Raw genomic sequence first — 18,405 nt, forward strand, 5'->3', positions numbered from 1 at the left:
CCTTCAGATGAGAGCTGAGCCCAGCCCAGGTGACAGACACCCTGATATCAGCCTTATGAGACTCTAAGCAGAGAATCCACCTGCCTGGATATCTGACCTTTAGAACTGTGAAATGATAAAGAGGTATTGTTTTAAGCTACTAAGTTTGTGAGCACTTGTTATATACCAAGAGCACATAACCAATAGAGTATGTAAAGCTCTCAGTACAATGTCATAGTCCAGAATGTCCTGGCCTTCCTCAAGGTTAACTCTCTACCTCCACACATCCTCCCACACCCCTAGACATCAAAGCACAGTCTTTCTCTAGCCCCTTTTCACTTAAAAAGAAAAAGGTACTGTGAGGGAGTGATGAGGCAAAGTTCGCCCCCGGGGGAGGACACCATTTGGAATTCTAGTAGAAAGAAGTACATATTTCCCCTTCTACAAACTTCAAGCCTATGCACATATCAAATGTGGACTCTATTAGTTGGCAGGGGAAATCTGCCATGGATCCTGGGTATTCCTGCATATTCTTGTTGGGCAGGCTTTTACCTGAGTTCTTTCTCAAAACTGTGTTTGCAGGAGGCAGTCTTAAGGGATGAAGTAATGTCTGCATGTGAAACAACAGACGTGCCATGAAAGAGGTGGAGTCCCCAAACATACAAGTTCTTTGGCTATGGTGCAAACTTGTAACATGCATAGCATCTACCTGGGCCCCTCCATGTCCACTGTGAGACCTGGGGAGCAGGGGAAACCAATGTAGACATGAAGCTCATGCTATGCTGAGTAACAAAGTTCTTTATCTCTGACCCAGGATCCTCATGTCTTTTGGGAGCATCAACAAAAAAGTAATAATCTAACTTATTAGCTTGCAAGGGTAAAATCCCTGACTCTATTACACTTAGATCCTTAAATGAGGAGATTTAATGTCTTTACATTATACATTTCAAAGGAACGAAACACCCTTTAAGAATTTTCTCATGGAGATAGCATTTACATCACAGAGCTATTGTGAAAATAAAACAGGAATGTATAGCACACCTGGAATATAAAAAACATCCCAATAACTTTACTTGGACCCCTGCAGTCACCCATCCCTCATATATACATCCAATTAACCAGATGAAGATCAGTGTCTGTGTCCATGACAGCAATCCATTCAGAAGACAAAAGATAAATAGTCTAATATACCAGTTGCATAGCACTGCAGGACTCATGAAGAGCTGCCACTCCTATTATCTCATTTAATCCCTACAATAAAAACCGAGGCTCAAGGAGGTAAGTCCTTGCAGAAAGAACAGTAACAGACTCCACAGGTTTGGAAAACAGCCATATGACAGAGGGCCAAGGAAGCCTATGATAGTAGGCTGAGGAAGCACAGCTGAACTGCAGCTATGAGACTGTTCTAGCAGCATGACTGTGGCCTGAAGGCACATTCTTCCTCCAGGTAAGGCAAGGGAGCTCTCACGGTGACTGGGCCTCCTGGGCAATGGCAACGCCACTGGAGAAACAGCTGGAAACACATGCTACAGAGATGTCTTTTATTTGTATATTGATATTTCTTCACAGAAAATTAAGCACGTGGCTATCCTGTCCTGCATTAATCCATTTGGACTTGGTCCCATTGGTGTCCATGGCAGCGTCTGCTTTGTCTGGAGGCACTGGGGCCTTATCTTGTGATGGTTATCACTTGAGGGTCTTGCTAAGGTTGGAGAAACCAATGCCAACACAGGTCATCAGCACTTTATCCCCGCCCTTGAGTTCTTCACCACATGGCTTGGTTTCAATTTTAAACATAATCTGGAAAAAGCTCTTCAAATGCCGCAAAAATTCTATCCTAAAAAGGAAATAAATAAATAAATAAATAAAAAGCAATTCATTAAAAAAAAATTATCCTCTACCATCTAGAATCCAAGGTTTTAATTTGCCAGACCTAGAGAGCTGAAGTTAAGAACTTCTCATCAAATCTGATTAAATAGTACTTCTTTTCAGCCAGCCAGTTTCCAAAGAAGATTGAGATAGTCTGCAGAGACACACACAGTACAGCAAGATAAATTAAACCGGGGAGGGGGGAAAGGTTAGAAGTTAGCACATGACACATAAGTCATTTAGTTCAGACCTAGCAGAAAATGGACATAAATATGGTGATGACTTTTTCTTTTTTTTTTAAAGAGACAAGGTCTCACTATGTTGCCCAAGCTGGCCTCAAACTCCTGGACTCAAGCAATCCTCCACCTCAGCCTCCTGAGTACCTGGGACTACAGGTGTGCCACCATACCTGGCTTAGGCAATGATTTTTGAGTGGCCTGTACAAAGACAGAAACACGTATTTCCATGATTCACAGCACCATGACATACAAAACAAGCACAATGACTACTGATGCTGAAATAGACAAGTCTCTATTATTCTCTAATAATACCTTTGTGTTTACTTAATATTTATCAAGTGCATACTGTATGCTAGGCACTGTTGTTGGTGCTTGGAATATTGCACTCAAATGAAAAAAATTAAAAATAAAAATCCTTCCCTCACGAGGATTTCAATCTAGTGGTGTAGATAGAGACAAGATAAATGAATTAATTATTCCTGAAAAGTGCTATGTAATGTAAACAAAGCAAACAACACAGATGGGAAAGAACTGTGGGTACGACAGTATTTGTACAAATTTGGCAGAAAGCAATATTAAATAAGGTGGCGGGGGAAGTGTGCACAGTAAACACGACAAGGACAATGGCATCATCAGGGTGATGGCATCACTTCAAGAGTACCTTGGGAAGAGCAATTCTGTGGATGAACCGCAGTGCAGGTACACAGGCTTCTAATGGTCTTGCCTGGCAGACCTAGCATCACCTCAGCTAGCCTGATCATAAGACACACCTGAACAGTTCATTAAATACACAGGTTCCTGAAGGTTCTGGTGAATTTGCAACTGGTACGAAGTGTCCATATCCATATGGAAGAACCCAGAATCAAAGGCCACACACAAAGCTGATCCCTTCCTACCCTCCACCAGACCCTGTGCTCCCCAGTTCATAGAGGCCAGAAATCTATTGTTAACAAGAATCCCTGGCAATTCTCATTGGGCAAGGTTGGGGAACACTGGCTTAGTGAAGAATGGTGGTTTGCACACCTATAGTGAAGTATTACAAAAACCTCGCCTGTACTGTCTCCCAGTCAAACCAGCCAAACTCCCCACTCTGGCCAGACGGTTCTCAATCTCAACTGCACATGGAATCATCTATGGAGTTTTAAAAACACTGATGCTAAACACATAGACCAATGGAAAAGAGAGTCAAGAAATAAACCACACAGTTATGGTTAATTTCCTCAATGAGGAAAGCATAATCATTTCAACAAAGATGCTGGAACAACTGGATATCCACAGGTGAAAGAATGAAGTTGGGCCCCTTCCTTACATCACACAGAAAACTTAACCCAAAAGAGATCAAAGTCGTAGCTGTAAGAGCTAAAACTATAAAGTTCGCAAAAAACAAACAAACAAACAAAAAAAAAACACAGGAGTATTCATTACCTTGGGCTAGGCAATAGTTTCTTAACCATTTCTTAAATACAACACCAAAAGGATGGCAATAAGAGACAAAATAAATAAACTGGACTTCATCAAAATTAAAATACTTTGTGCATCAAACGCACCATCAAGAAAATAAAAAGACAACCTACAGGATTGGAGAAAAGATCTGCAAGTCATATTTCTGATAAAAGTCAGGCATCTCGACTATATAAACAACTCTTACAACTCAATAATAAAAAGACAAATAACCTAATTAAACGATGGAAGAGTACAGGCGTGGTACCTCATACCTGTAATCCCAACACTTTAGGAGGCCAAGGCACGCAAATCGCTTGGGGCCTGGAATTCAAGACCAGTCTATTACAACCCCCATCTCTACAAGAAATTGTTTTAAAATTAGCCAGGCATGATGGCAGGAGCCTGTAGTCCTAGCTACTCGAGCTATGACTTCACCGCTGCACTCCTGCCTGGGCAACAGAGTGAGACTCACTAAAAAAAAAAAAGGAAAAAAAAAAAAGATGAGAGAGCTAAATGGACATTTCCTCACAAAGATCCAATAAGTACATGAAAAGATGCTCAACATCATTGGTTATTAGGGAAATGAAAATCAAAACCACTATGAAATATCACTTCATGTCTAATAGGATGGCCATAATAAAAAAGACATACAATAACAAAAGTGTGGGTGAGAAGGCAGAACCACCAGCACCCTCATACACTGCTGGTAGGAATGTAAAATGGTACAGCCACTGTGGAAAACAATCTGGCAGTTCCTCAAAATGTTAACCAGGGAGTTACCATAGGATACGGTAATTCTACTCTTAGGAATATATAGAAGAGAAATGAAAACATACACCCACACAAAAACTTGCATACAAATGTTCATAATGGCATTATTCACAAGAGTCAAAACGCAGAAGCAACCCAAATGTCTATCAACTGATGAATGCATAAAGTGTGGTATATCCATTCAATGGAAGATTTTTTTTTTTCTGTCATAAAAAAGGAATCAAGTACTGATACATGCTACATCGATGAACCCTGAAAACATTATGCTAAGTGAAAGAATCCAGTCACAAAGGACCATATAGTGTATGATTCTATCTACCGAATATGAAAAAGCCACAACAGGCAAATCTATCAGAGGCAGAAAGTAGATTTGTAGTTGCCTGGGGCTGGGAAGAGGGGGAAGAATGGGAGAGACTGCGAGTTGGCACAGGGTTTCTTTCTGGAGGTAGTAAAAATGTTCTAAAATTAGATTGTGGCTGTGGTTACACAAGTCTTTAAACTGTGTACTTAAAATGGGTAAATTGTGTCATATGTGAATTGTATCTCAATAAAGCTTTTTAAAGTAAAGAAATCAATACATATTTGCCATGTTATAAAACAACTGATCCTGGTTCTCACCCCTACTCGGTGTATACCAAACTACATATAAAGCCTGAATTGATGAATTTCCCTCCCATCCCCATCCCTCTGTGCTAAGAGCACTGATCTAGTCAAAGGAAGGAAACAGCTATATGGAGAAAAGGGGGCCTGAACAATTCCTGACCCTGTGACTGAAGTGACCAGTGCATCAGGGGCTGAGATGAAACATTAACAACCCCAGAGAGCAGGAGTTCTGGTCAGTGCTGGATGCTCACAGAAAAAATCTCCCAATTCCTTGCTTTCCTTCCACCTAGGAATGTGCAAGTTTATCTCGACCTTTAAAATAACATCACATTTGTCAACTTTTCTATGAAGCCTTTCCTAGCCCATAAAGCCCACCCCAAACGATCTTTCCCACCCCTCCAGGTTTCCATAGCATTCTCTGCTCATGGTGTCTAATTAAATGCTTATGTATAACTGTCCCCTTCCCCCTCATTAAATTATTTAAGCACCTCAAGGGCAACGCTCTTCTCCATCACTGAACCTGTTATTCAAACAAGGCACTGTATGAGGTTCTCAGTAAAGAGGCACTGGATAGAATTTAGGAGTTGGGGTAATTTTGGGAAACAACTTTCAACATTCTTGGCAATTAAGGGAAGTCAGCGTTCCCTGCTGGCTTTCTTGTCTTACTAACCAATTAAACTTTTGTTGTCATTGTTGCTTTCTATCCATCCCACCATCTCCCCCATCCTGTCCTACGGAAAAAAGAAAACACATCGAACCATAGATAAACAGTCCACATCTGCGGGCAAAGCTTCCAGCTGGCGGCAACCCGGAAAAAGCCAGCCATCTCACCCACTCATCTGCATCTGAAGGAGAAAACAAATTGGTCTCTCCTTTGCTGCTGCCTCAAACTAATACAGGCCTGGGGCATGTTCTGCTCCCAGGATCTCACCCAGCCTACTTCACTCTGAATCACTCAACTGTGCTTGAAAAACCAGACACCCTCCCCAGCTGGCAGAATTTCTACAGGGCCTCAGCTTGCTTCTGATCCCTTGGAGAAGGATGGGAGGAACACAGGCTCAAGTGTGCAGGTTTGTGTATTTGCAAGTTTGGGGTATTTGTAGCCTTTGGAACAGTTAGAAAAAGCAAAGTTAGTTCCACTTTTTACATAATGTTCTGCCAACCCCTCAGCCTGTCCAAGGAAGACTGTGTAAGAGACTGGATTAAGGTACATTTCAGAATCTTTCCCCTACCTCTAGCCCCATTCTCCCTATGTCTCTGGTAGCTGGGGTATTGAAGAGCAAAAATGCTCAGAACCTGAAAATTCACCACAGACAATATTAAATCCCAGCAAACAGGCTCCTTAAGAAAATGAAAAGCAAATGAAGAGTAAGCTCGCCCTGTATCTACATGCACTAACAAAGTCTCATCCAGTGCTGATCCACATCCTTCTCCACAGCCCAACAGCTAGCTCTCCACAGCTGCAGCTGCACTGAGGCACCGCCTTTGGAGTTCACATTTCCCTGCCCCTCTCTTCCACAGCACTATACTGGAGATTCACACTTCCTAGATAGAACCACAGAGCCACACAGCCAGGGCAGAGAGAGACCCACCGCTCATCGAGAGCAGCTCTGCCCCTCAATAAGCAACCACCCACACAGCGCAAATAGTAGCTTTTCAGAAGAACCATTCTGGGCAGCAGGGGCTCTATGCAACTCCTGTGTAAAGGATTTTAACACCTGACATGTGATTATCTGCAGTGAGGCTTTTTCACCCCCGCCAGGACAAAATGATTTTCAGAAAACAAAAAGCAACTGACTTTTCTACGAAAGCCTCTAGTCTATCTGACAATTAGGTTTCAGAGAATTCTGGAGCACAGAGATAACTTTTCCTATGTATTTTATTTTATTTTTATTTTTTATTTTGTTTTGAGACGGAGTCTTGCTCTGTTGCCCAGGCTGGGTTGCAATGGTGCGATCTCAGCTCACTGCAACCTCCGCCTCCCAGGTTCAAGCGATTCTCCTGCCTCAGTCTCCCAAGTAGCTGGGATTACAGGCATGCGCCACCACGCCCAGCTAATTTTATATTTTTAGTAGAGATGGGGTTTCACTATGTTGACCAGGCTGGTCTTGAACTCCTAACCTCATGATCTGCCCGCCTTGGCTTCCCAAAGTGCTGGGATTACAGGTGTGAGCCACCGCGCCCGGCCTTCCTATGTATTTTCAAAAGGTGAGTTGTTCCCACTGCCATTGCTGGTCAACAGGAAAGGCCATGAGGCTCATGGTCATAGGTCCATTGAATCCCAAGTGACCAGGATTTAACAGGCTGCCAGATCCCACCCTTAAACACAGCCCCTCCCACCAGACCCCTCTTTTGAAGCATGTGAGAGAATGGGGTGAGGGCAATCATGGGGTAAGCCCTCTCTCTGGCAGCTCCCACAGGCACAAACCACAACAGAGGGTCCTGCGTCCTGCTCCATCAAGCCACCTGGTTTCTATGCCACTGGATATGGGACAGAGCTGGGGGTGCCTACATCTCAGGTGTAAAGAGATGCTCTGCAAGTTGAGGGGAAAAATCTGGAGATAAGAAAAGGATCTGCTGGATGGAGTCCCTATAGTCATTACATGGCAGCTTTTAAATATACTGCTGATGCTTGTTCTGCGAAATAGTAGCTTTTCCAAAGACCAGCTGACCTCTGCTCCAAAAATGAAGTTACTACATTGTTCTGGGGCAGCAGGAAACAGAGAATCAGGCTAGCTGCACTGTCAGGAGACGGGGTCCCAGGCCCAGTTCAGACAGGATCTCACCATAAGCAGGTCACTGACCTCTTTTTTATCTGAGAAGGAAGCCTATCACTTGCTTTTACCATACACCAAATATGTTCTGGGGCTTAAACATCAGGTGACAGGGCTTTACAGTATTTAAATGCTTCACAAACCTAAGACACAGTGGTACTGTGCAAGCTCACGGAATGCAGTGAGGCCACTGACCCCAAGGAGTGGCAGGTTTGGCTGGCAGTTCCCAGTTTCCCCATTGGTTTCCTCATGGGTTCTTCAGAGGGCTGTGCTTTAGACTGAGTGGGCCAGGAAGCCCCAGTCAGCTTGTGTTTAACAAGGACAGTGTCTTCTAGCTCCTTAGCACTTCCACAGTCATGGAAAAAGGTCATTAATTAAAGTCAGAAAAAAAAAAAAGTCATGGTTTATTTTAGATTTCCAACTAAAGATAGAAAGAGATCATTTTACAGCAGAATTTGAAACAAGGACTTTGCTGAAAAGATGTAGCATGGCATCCTGCCTCAGGCAAGGTGCTTTGAGTCCAGTGATATGGATGGAATCCCAGCTCTTACATAAAAGCACAGTGGGTAAGGGAAGCAGTGACTGGAGGAGACTGTCCAGGTCTGAACCCCACTTACTGTCTGTGTGATGTAACTTGGCATGTAACTTGACCTCTCTGTGGGCATGTAACTTGGGCATGTAACTTGACCTCTCTGTGTCTCAATCCCACCACCTGTAAGATGGTGCACATGATAGTACTTGCCTTTTTTGCCCTTATAAAGTTATGATGAAAACCAAATAAGCTAATATGTGTGAGCACTTAAAACAACATCTTGCACACAGTAAACATGGTGTTTTTTAAATAAACATCTACCTTAGAGAATTCTTAGGATCAATAAGATGTGTGTAGTTTGCTCAGTAATGTGACTAGGGAAAGTCAGTCATAAAAATAATAACTAGAAATTAAAAATTTTTAATCCATAATTTAAAATTAATGGATATAGATTTATAGGTAGCTGGGCAGACCACTTACAGATGACTTAAACCCTAAAATCACCCAAAGCAAGTTTACCAGGCCTCCTGGGGTTCAAAGTGACCTGACCGGGCTACTGTGGCCACACTGCCTATGGGGTAGTCCTGCTCCTCAAGGAGCAGTTTAAAAAATAAAAAAAAAAGTGACCTGACCAAGGGACTGGACTGCAGCAGGGTGAGGGGGTGTCCAGGCAGAAACCACAGCACCCAGCGCTGACAGCTCCTCAGGCACATTGCCAGGAGCATAAGCATCTGACTTCATCTAAGCTTCATTCCATTTCCACAAGTCCAGGACTTCAGGACCATGCACCTTATCTACAAATGACACCAAGGCTCCAAGATGCTAAACACCATTTCCATGGTCTCCTGGTGGCAAGTGGCAGAGCCTTAAGTCCAAATAGGCTGGACTCCAAGGCCTGTGCACTGGCAGAATGCAGAGAGCTCTGTAACTGCAGTCTCATTCCACAAACAATTTCTGAAAGTGCTAATTAACATGCATCTTAATTTTTGCTATTTTTCTTGCTGTTAATCCAAAAGTATAAATCCTCCCTCCCTAAACTGTAAAATTAAGCTTGTTGAATGGAGGGTGCAACTACTGTCACTAACCGTAAGCCACCTAAAACTCAAATTTAACAGAAATAGAATCTTCATATACCAGTGATTATCCAATAATATTTTATTCTACTGAAAAAAAAAAATCTCTTGGGCCTTTCTAAAAGAGTTTCACATTGGCTGGACGCAGTGGCTCACGCCTGTAATCCCAGCACTTTGAGAGGCCGAGGCGGGTGTGTTACGAGGTCAGGAGATCGAGACCATCCTGGCTAACACGGTGAAACTCCATCTCTACTAAAAATACAAAAAATTAGCCAGGCGTGATGGCGGGCACCTGTAGTCCCAGCTACTCAGGAGGCTGAGGCAGGAGAATGGTGTGAACCCAGGAGCCAGAGCTTGCAGTGAGCGGAGATGCCACTGCACTCCAGCCTGGGCAACAGAGCAAAGCTCTGCCTCAAAAAAAAAAAAAAAGTTTCACACATACAGACTTACTTTCTCAAGTAGCACAGAAAACCACCAACAGCAATCCCAATGCTCTTTAAATAGACATTTAAAAATCTATTTTATACAAATGAAAACAGGTCCAAACTGCTTGAAGAAATGCTTTTTTTTTTTTTTTAACCAAGGAAGGTCTTGCTTCTGGTTTTCTTTAGAAATCTGAGGTTTCACAAAACAGGTTTCTATGACTTTAACTGCACATAAAAATAAATGTGTTAGTTTGGTCTCCAAAGCTCTTGAATCCATCTAGAATAAACCGTTCCCCCACTATGATGGTCCTCACCATGGATTTCATCCCTTTTTTATCCTCAACTATACTCACAAATACAATGTTAACTTTGCCTGCTGTGTCCTGCCTTTGCCCTTCATCTCTTTGTGCTGCTGGAGCTGTCCACAGTGATTAGGGGCAGAAAGAGTACTAAACAGATCCAGCTTTCTTGAAAATAGACTCCCTTACCCATCCTTATGCTAGTTTATCAAAAAGAAAGGAGGCTTCCCTTTCCCACCCCGGCAGACCCCTCTGCACAAAGCTCTGGGAGGCAGCAGAATGTCTCCAAGCCCCAGCCTCAAGATACATCCTCTTACAATTTGTGCTACTCCTTTAAAGCTCCATTCAGAGCAGGACACTTTGTCTTCCCAGGAGAGAAAGTCATTTTAGGCAAGTTTTCTGAAGAAAAGACACTACAATTAATGTTTGGTGAGAACATGTGTTGAAGAGGACACAGGAACTTTAAAAAATGTCGAGTCACATCTTGAGCATCTCTGCAAAGCTTGAAAAGATTATACAGGTCCTGGGGTCAAATTGAAAAATCTCCAAAAGCAAAAGAAAAAAGTGTCAAGAAAAAAAAAAAATATATATATATATATATATATTCCATTTTCACAGAATGTTCTGCCAAACCCCATGCTCCAGGACCACACGCACTCAAGACAACACCCCACACCCCATACCATGTGTGCAAGCAGGACTTCTCCAGGCCTGAAGCAAGGGCTGGGAAATGGCAGCTATGAGCCCAGCTACAAAGCTGGCGGGGCCATGGTGGTCACACAGTTGGCAGCCGCCTCCAGTGAGCCCTCTACAGGAAGCGAGTCTCTGTACCTAGGGTGCCGTTCTCGCAGCCCTCATCTCCTCTCCAAGTACTTAACTACCAAGTCTATTTTAGCAATGTTTACTACTGATGTTACCATGCCATTTAGGATTACTCAATCTTAGGTATCCTGTCCTGCAAAATACTTTTACACAAGCTATCAGGAGATAATGTGGTCCTCACGAGTTTCCTGTTTACCAGTCTTCCCTCTCTGCTAACACAATGTATTCTCTTCCATTTTTCTGTTCCAGAAAAACCCTCCTACCACCAATTCCAAAAAAAAAAAAAGCCTCCAAAAGAATTTATTTCAAGCTCCTGGTTTTCATGCCCCCAAAGCCACAGCCCAAGGCTGCATAGCTCCACCACAGTCCCCACCCCTTTCTCAATGTGATGGCACCACCATTCTTCAGTTATCACAGTACTGTACCTTTCAGATATACAGCATCGGTACCATGATAACCGAAAAAGGACAGTTCAGTCTCATATCTACCTGAATATTCCCCGCCACCCAGCTCACCACCCTCAGATGGCCCATATGATGATTTCTAAGTATGCAAGCATGTGAAAACACACACACACACACAAAATGTCAGTACTCAAATAGGCTGTTTTTCGCAACCTCATTTACTATCAACAGGAAATGCTTCTTTCACGGTGTCATTTATAATTCAAGTCTTCTGACACCCTATTCTTTTTGAAGAGTGCTTGCTTTCATACCACAGCAGTCAACTTCTGCTAACATTCAATGGTCCAAACTCACTTCTACAATTTCCTACTAGTCCAGTAGCATTAATACAAACTCTGTCTTTTGTCATCTTTTCCAGTGAGCTCATACCCCATCATCTTAGACAAAAAGCCTGTTTTCCCACAGTAAGTTAGACAGCTAAGGAAAAGAATGATTTAAAAAAAAAACTAGTAATAAAATCCAAGCTACACCAAACCAGGAGTTTCCTCTAACCTGGAAACAAAACCTAAAGCACGAACAAAGTAACTGTCCAATAGAGATCATGCAACTTTAGTTACATGGGACTGAGGAAGGAAAGAAGGCAAAAATCCTTGTATGTAAAAATAAACACCAGGTTAAGAGTGACAACTGCTGGCTGATTTGAGGATAAATACAAGCAGGTGTTCATAGTACAGGCTCTGTGCAGCACAACACCTTTGTCATTTTGGGCAATGAGAAAATTAAACTGGACAGAATAACGAGGTTGAAAAAGAATAACTTACGTGTAGGGAGACAGAGGGCCTAGCAGGACTTTGGAAACATCCTGCTGTCCAAGGGTCATGAGTAGTAGTGCCAGGCTTTGGTTGGTTGAATCTACACATCCACCCTGTAAACACAAATTAATAATTGTACAAACCAGAAAATGGAAAGCCAACAAAAGAGAGAAGAAAAAAAAAAATACAGAAACATACACTCATAATATCAAAATCCAAAGTTCAAGCAACAATAAAACAGAATACAGGTCTTATAAGAGTAATCCTTACATCAACTGACTGTAGAGGGTTAAACTAACAATTAGAGCAACTGTAATAGTTGAGACTATCAGAATGAGACTATCAGATTCAAATCTTCTTAACTGAATCTAGTAAAAAAAAAAAAGAAAGAAACTTTCCCTTTGTAATTAAAGCAGCAGCAGGAGGACATCATCTTTATTGAGTATATGCAAAAAAAAAAAAAAAGCTTAATCAGTTCTACAAGACGTAGAGTTAATTCCAAGGGTTAAGTGGATGACGCTCATATTTATTTAATCTGTCACAGAACAACACAGTCTATCTGACATGAAATGGCCTTTTCATGGCCTTCCTTTTACACTTATTCAAATACATTCAGGAAACTGCTTGCCATGCTCTATTAACTTCTCTCCTTTATCTCCTCCTGAGTTTCTTAAAACTGAAGAATCATTAAGGTCAGATCCCTTCATTCTTATTACTTACGTATAAAATTATGCCTTCCACCCCCTTTTCCTTCCCTTTCTCCCAAATTAACAGGCAGAACAGACTTCTCTTCAAACACTTTCTCCTGAGTTACAACTGCTTAGGTTGCCTTTCTAATTTTGTTTTTTTCTCAGTCATTTTAGCTGTTTTGCTTCCACTAGATGCATACGTAAGTATACAAACGTGTTCTGATCATTCTTTCAGGAATAACTTTATTTAAAACATATTGTACATAGTGAAAGAAGGATGACCTTGAATTTCTACATATTTTGCACAGGTCACAATTAGAAATCCAGTCTCTGACCAAGGCACGTTACTATCCAAGGCTAGACTGAACAGGATAGGTGGCCAGCAGTGCTGTTCATGTGGGTACAACTGCCCCGCCTCCTTTTTAAGGCATGTAGGGTAGGAAATAAATCCATTTTCAGGTGCATCTCTGGCTGTCAGAAATCATTTAGTAGCCCTAATAATGGTGAAGGAAATAAGGACTGATCTTAACTGCTAGCCTTTATGAAAATCTATTGCACGTCCCTAAACTACCTAATAAAGAACAGGGAACAACATTTATATCACATAGCAAATTCCAGGACAAGGACAGTTCATTTTCCTTTTCTACCCAAAAAGAAAAACCTGACCCATGGAAAATACGACAACCAACGAAACTGTTTTACAGATCTTGCTCCCTTTCGTAAGACAGCCTAAAATTAAAGTGTTCTCTTCAGTCTCTGCTTCCTATCACTGTTGTTATTTCACCATTCACTGGACCAATATTTTAATGCAAGAGATATGCTAAGGTCCCTGTACAGGACATCATGGAGGAAGTGGTAGGAGCTATCACCCTACCTATGCCAGGGTGGGTAGGGAGGTATCACCTGCCAGATATGAGAGGGGGAGCTTTAGGAGTCAGGACTACTTGAGACAGCCCTGGAGGGATAAGCAGGGTTTGGGGAGGAAGGAAGAACAGAATGATGGGGAAAAACAAAATGCCAGGGCCAGCAAGGAACGGCCAGGCGACCAGCCTGGAAGGCACCACTTCTGCCTGCGGAGAAGCACATACAGCATAGAAAAGGTGGGTAGCCCAACTAAGGCAGTGCTTTCTGAAATGGGTCGAGAATTCTGACTTTGTTCCAGGAAAGTGAGAAGCCAGTGAAGGTCTCTGTGCACACGAGCGAAGAGATCAGATCAGGATTTTACGGGAAGATTTAGACTGAAAAGGATGTTAGGATTTGGAAAGAACTTCTCCGCTGGAAGTGCAGAGAGCCAGTAGCCATAATCCAGTTGTGGGGTGGAGCAGGGAGGCAGGCAGTGATTAGAGCAGAGGAACAAAAAGGCAGTTCCAGAAAGCCTGGGACAGAATCAAGAAGGCTTGGTAACCGATGAGGCATAAATGGAATAGGAGGAATTAGATCAGAGGCTTAAAACTTGATAAACAGCGCCTTCAAAAGGTATGGATTTTTTACCACTCATTCAATCCATGTCACATCACAACTCTACAGAAAATTAATCAGAAAAACATGAAGTATTTCCATCCTTTTAATAATTAAAGATCATAGACACACAAAGGAAGTTTTCTGAATAACTAAAAGAAAATGAAACTTGGTCCAGACACAATGGAAGACTGAAAGTAGATCTCAACTAAAGAAAAAAAAAATTGCCAGGCACGGTGGCTCACGTCTGTAATCCCAGCACTTTGGGAGGCCAAGGCGGGTGGAACACCTGAGGTCAGGAGTTTAAGACCAGCCTGACCAACATGGAGAAACCCTGCCTCTACTAAATATACAAAATTAGCTAGGCACGCTGGCGTATGCCTCCAGCTACGTGGGAGGCTAAGGCAGGAGGATCACTTGAACCTGGGAGGCAGAGGCTGCAGTGAGCCAAGATTGCATCACTGCACTCCAGCCTGGGAAACAGAGTGAGACTCTGTCTCCAAAAAAAAAAAAAAAAAAAAAAAAGCAAAGAAGAAGAAAAAGAAAAATATTAAAGAACCTAATTTAGACTGTATGATTTTCCTCTTGTCAACTAGTAGGCTGTGCTTTCACCCTGAGGCTTATAACCTATTTATAAGGATATAAACCTCACACTCTAGCTATGCCCATGGCTCCCACTGGACTATTGTATAACGTGATGCTTCTAATTCTCCTAAGGTCTATTAGAAAGAGATGGAAGTGTCCCCACAGTTAGAGAGAGGGCCACTACAGGACCAGCCACCGCCAGACACTACAGGACCAGGAAAAGAAATCCTGTACAACAAGGGACCCACGGAGACACATCACACGCACTGTTTCCCGCCCCCCGCTACAAATAAGTAGATCACAAACTTAAGTAACTGGCAGGGCAACCTCTTGATCATCTACCCCAAACTTTTAGTTACTATCCATCTTTCACAAAATTATTAAATTTTAGTATAAAAAAATTAAACTGATTTAGCACGAAAAAATCTGAGGCCAGATCGTGACTGCGCAAGACTGGTCAAATAATACCTCCTCCTCCAGGAAGATTTCATCTCCTTCTTCCACTATTTCCCAGGCGAATGCCGAGTAGAGGGGCTGGAGCTACTCTCCTGAAAATAAAACCATAGGCCCACTGTCTTCCATTTTTAATTAGATGGTCATTAAATAGAGCCATTTAGGACCTGGAAATTTTAATTAATTCTGAAACAGCTCATTCTCACATGTTCCATCTTGGACCAACGAGACGTTTTCAAGAACACTGACTTGGATCAAGGGAGTAGACTATAAATATAAGCTGTTTTCCACCGTGAGGCTGGTCTGAGGATCAATACCTACGGATATTCAGGCTTTACTCTACCACCCTGATTAATAAACTGAACCAGTGGCAAAAGGAAGAATTAAAAGAAAAACTAAATTGCCACTTTACCTGTTTTACTGATTTTATTTCACTTGGCTCAGATGTGATTTTTGCTACCTTAAACGGGAAAACTCACTTGGAGACCAGAGAGATGCCTGACAACTGAGAAGAAATACAAAGACAGAAGTCTCTTCAGCTCCTTAGGGGAAGAAGATGATTTACAAACATTATACACCATACAACAGCAAATCACCTAGAGTATAGTTCCTGCCGATGCTCCAGTTCAAGAATCTGGGACCTAACACACAGAGCAGAGAAATGACCACCCCTCAGAGCCTTTCTGACAGTCCAGGATCTCTTTTCCTGGACTCTGCGTGTCAGAGAAAAGGTTTCACCTTCTTGATATGGGACCAAGGCAAAAGACAGTGCAGACTAACAGAAATCTTGGACCCAGATTTGTGATCCTCTTCTAACCAAGTATAGGGGACCTTGGGGAATATATTTTTTAGACAACTGTATCTTACTCTTTCTGCCATCATCTTTCCTCCTAATTTCTCTCTTACTTTATGTCACCTCACCTATTTTGAGGAAACGGTAGAAGTGTGCGCATATGTGCCCGCTGCGTGAAAGGATCAACAGAGAAAGACTGCGGCAACTGAGAGGGCAGATTGGTCTGAGCTGTGTCCCACCAGCAGAGTTGCAGAAGCAAAATGACAACCGGTTGAGTCTGTCTTCAACATCAGTTCACCCCTTTTCTGTTCCATGTTCTCAGGTTTTCCAAAGCTTCTGCCATGCTGTTCCGCAGGCCTGCCTTCCCTAGTTATTCTGTGCTTTTTTTTTTAAATTTTTTTATTCTTTTTTTTTTGATACTCATCTGTTAACTGAGATTCTGTGCTCTACAATGCACTGCAAAATCTGGCCTGTTGCCATTGTTTTATATATGAATCAGCTGTCACATACAAATCCAGATTTCTAGCTTCTCTTGAAAGAGCTAAAAAGAATGAGTCTACCTTCCTACATGGCAGCAATTGGGGGGTGCCGGGATGGTACTCTCTTTGGTTAGGGCTGTGTGTCAGCCACCACCTTACCTTACCTGCTTCATTTTTTTAACCTTTCCTTTCCTTTATGACTGTTCCAGTTCTTTCCTTGGCTCACTGTTAAAACTTACCTGCCCTATGTCTCAACCCAGTGGGGCTAGATCTCTACGCACTGACTAGTTCAACTAATCAATTAAACTAGTTAATGCTGAACTGCTTAATGCATAGGAACAGGTTACCTCCTTGGCTTGAGCCCTTGGAAGAGGATGAAATCTGCCAAGGGATGAGAATGAGAAAACAAACTGCTTCCTAGTCACTCCTCTATCAGAGGAAGCTGTGGACATACCCTATAGATTTCCTCCAGCAGCAGCCAGGCACAGTTCCTGCCAAGGTCCTCTGGAAGTACTGCTGCTCCCTGGCCCTGGGGGTTGGAGGCCAGTTCGGCACTGAGGAAGGTGCCACTGGTGGTCTCAGCAACCAGTGACAACCCAAAGCCTGGAGACCTGCGGATACAAAGGCACAAACACTGAGTAGGGTTAACCAAGTGAGGTTTCCACTCACCGGCAAACAGAAAGAGAAGACAAACATTTTTTTTGGACGGCACTGTGTTCAAAGGTTTCTTTCTGGCTGCATTAACCTCATAGAGTTGCTACTAGTTTACTAGCTGACCAGAAAAGAAAATCAGTCCAAAAATAAGCATCTCTCCACAAAATTTTAAGATTTGACAGCTCAATTCTACTTTCCCAATGCCTGTTAAGCAGACACATCATCAGGAAAGGTGTGGCGGCCTTCCCAGCAGTACAATCCATATGCAAACACAACACAGACCTGCCCCCTTTAACACAACTCAACACACGTTCACACAATACTTTCTATGTGTCCGGCAGGAGACTAGTCAAAATACTTGTTTCAGTAAAACTATGTATAAAATTAATGATGCTTCAAATGCACTATATGAGCTCACTACATATGGAAGAACTATATTAGTCAGTCCTTATATTCTTAAGGAAAAAAAAATTGCTTGTCTATGCAGGTGAAGGTTAACAACACCTGCCAAGGGAAGGGGGTGCAGTGAGTTACCCATTTCTTCAAAGGTTCTGGGAGGTACTCTGAGTTATGTTTAACAATCTAACACTGTGCTATCCACCTATCATCATGGGACACCTAGAAAATTTTAGCATAATCCCAAGCTGCCTTTGAGTCACTTGACCAGCAGGAGTGAGAGGGTGTCCAGCAGTGGCTCTAGGCAGTGGCAGGCAAAAGTGAAGAGTAGAAGATGAAGGGGAGAGAAAGCAAGAAGACAAGCTGCCACTGCTGCTTTACCCCATTTACCTGCATTTCCCAAGAACTTCCATCTCTGTGAGTTTTCTGAGGTGCATTTGTCATTACAATAAACTTTATATTTAATCAGGATTATTCCATTTAACACAATTTAAGTAACTTCAGAAAAGACAAAGAACATATACTAGGTTCTACGTAAATTACTCTAACTTTTCTTCTCAACTTGTGGGAAATACATGTTATCAGGCCTATTTCAAGTTAGGCTGACCAAGCTGCTGGTCATCAGGTGACCTCATGAGAGATCTGCACTGGTATAGTTTGCAAAGGCCAGCCTCCACAGCTTTCCTTGGTAAAGGATCCAATTAAGAAAAAAAAAAAATTACTGTGAGAGTTAAAATGGGACCACACTGGACTGATGTGCATTCTGGCCAAAGCGCTGACACAGGCCACCAAGAACTGCTGTCTGCTAAGGTTCTAGGCCATGGCCACAACAGAAACTCTTACATCTGAACAA

General features: G+C 42.5%; 1 protein-coding gene across 4 annotated transcripts in view; it reads right to left on the reverse strand.

Moving 5' to 3' along the window:
* Window positions 1-874: 874 nt before the first annotated feature.
* Window positions 875-18,405, reverse strand: part of RCL1 (RNA terminal phosphate cyclase like 1) — a 65,949-nt gene continuing 48,418 nt past the window's right edge. For all 4 annotated transcript variants that reach the window (XM_025360200.1, XM_025360199.1, XM_025360198.1 and 1 more), the window contains 3 exons: window positions 16,957-17,113; window positions 12,055-12,158; window positions 875-1,816 (listed from right to left, as the gene is read on the reverse strand). In XM_025360200.1, the coding sequence (XP_025215985.1) occupies window positions 1,666-1,816; window positions 12,055-12,158; window positions 16,957-17,113 (412 nt within the window). In that variant the 3' untranslated portion in view covers window positions 875-1,665. The remainder of the gene's footprint in view (window positions 1,817-12,054; window positions 12,159-16,956; window positions 17,114-18,405) is intronic.

The sequence above is a fragment of the Theropithecus gelada genome, chromosome 15 (genome assembly GCF_003255815.1).
Source record: "Theropithecus gelada isolate Dixy chromosome 15, Tgel_1.0, whole genome shotgun sequence".
In the NCBI taxonomy this organism is placed as follows: Eukaryota; Metazoa; Chordata; class Mammalia; order Primates; family Cercopithecidae; genus Theropithecus; species Theropithecus gelada.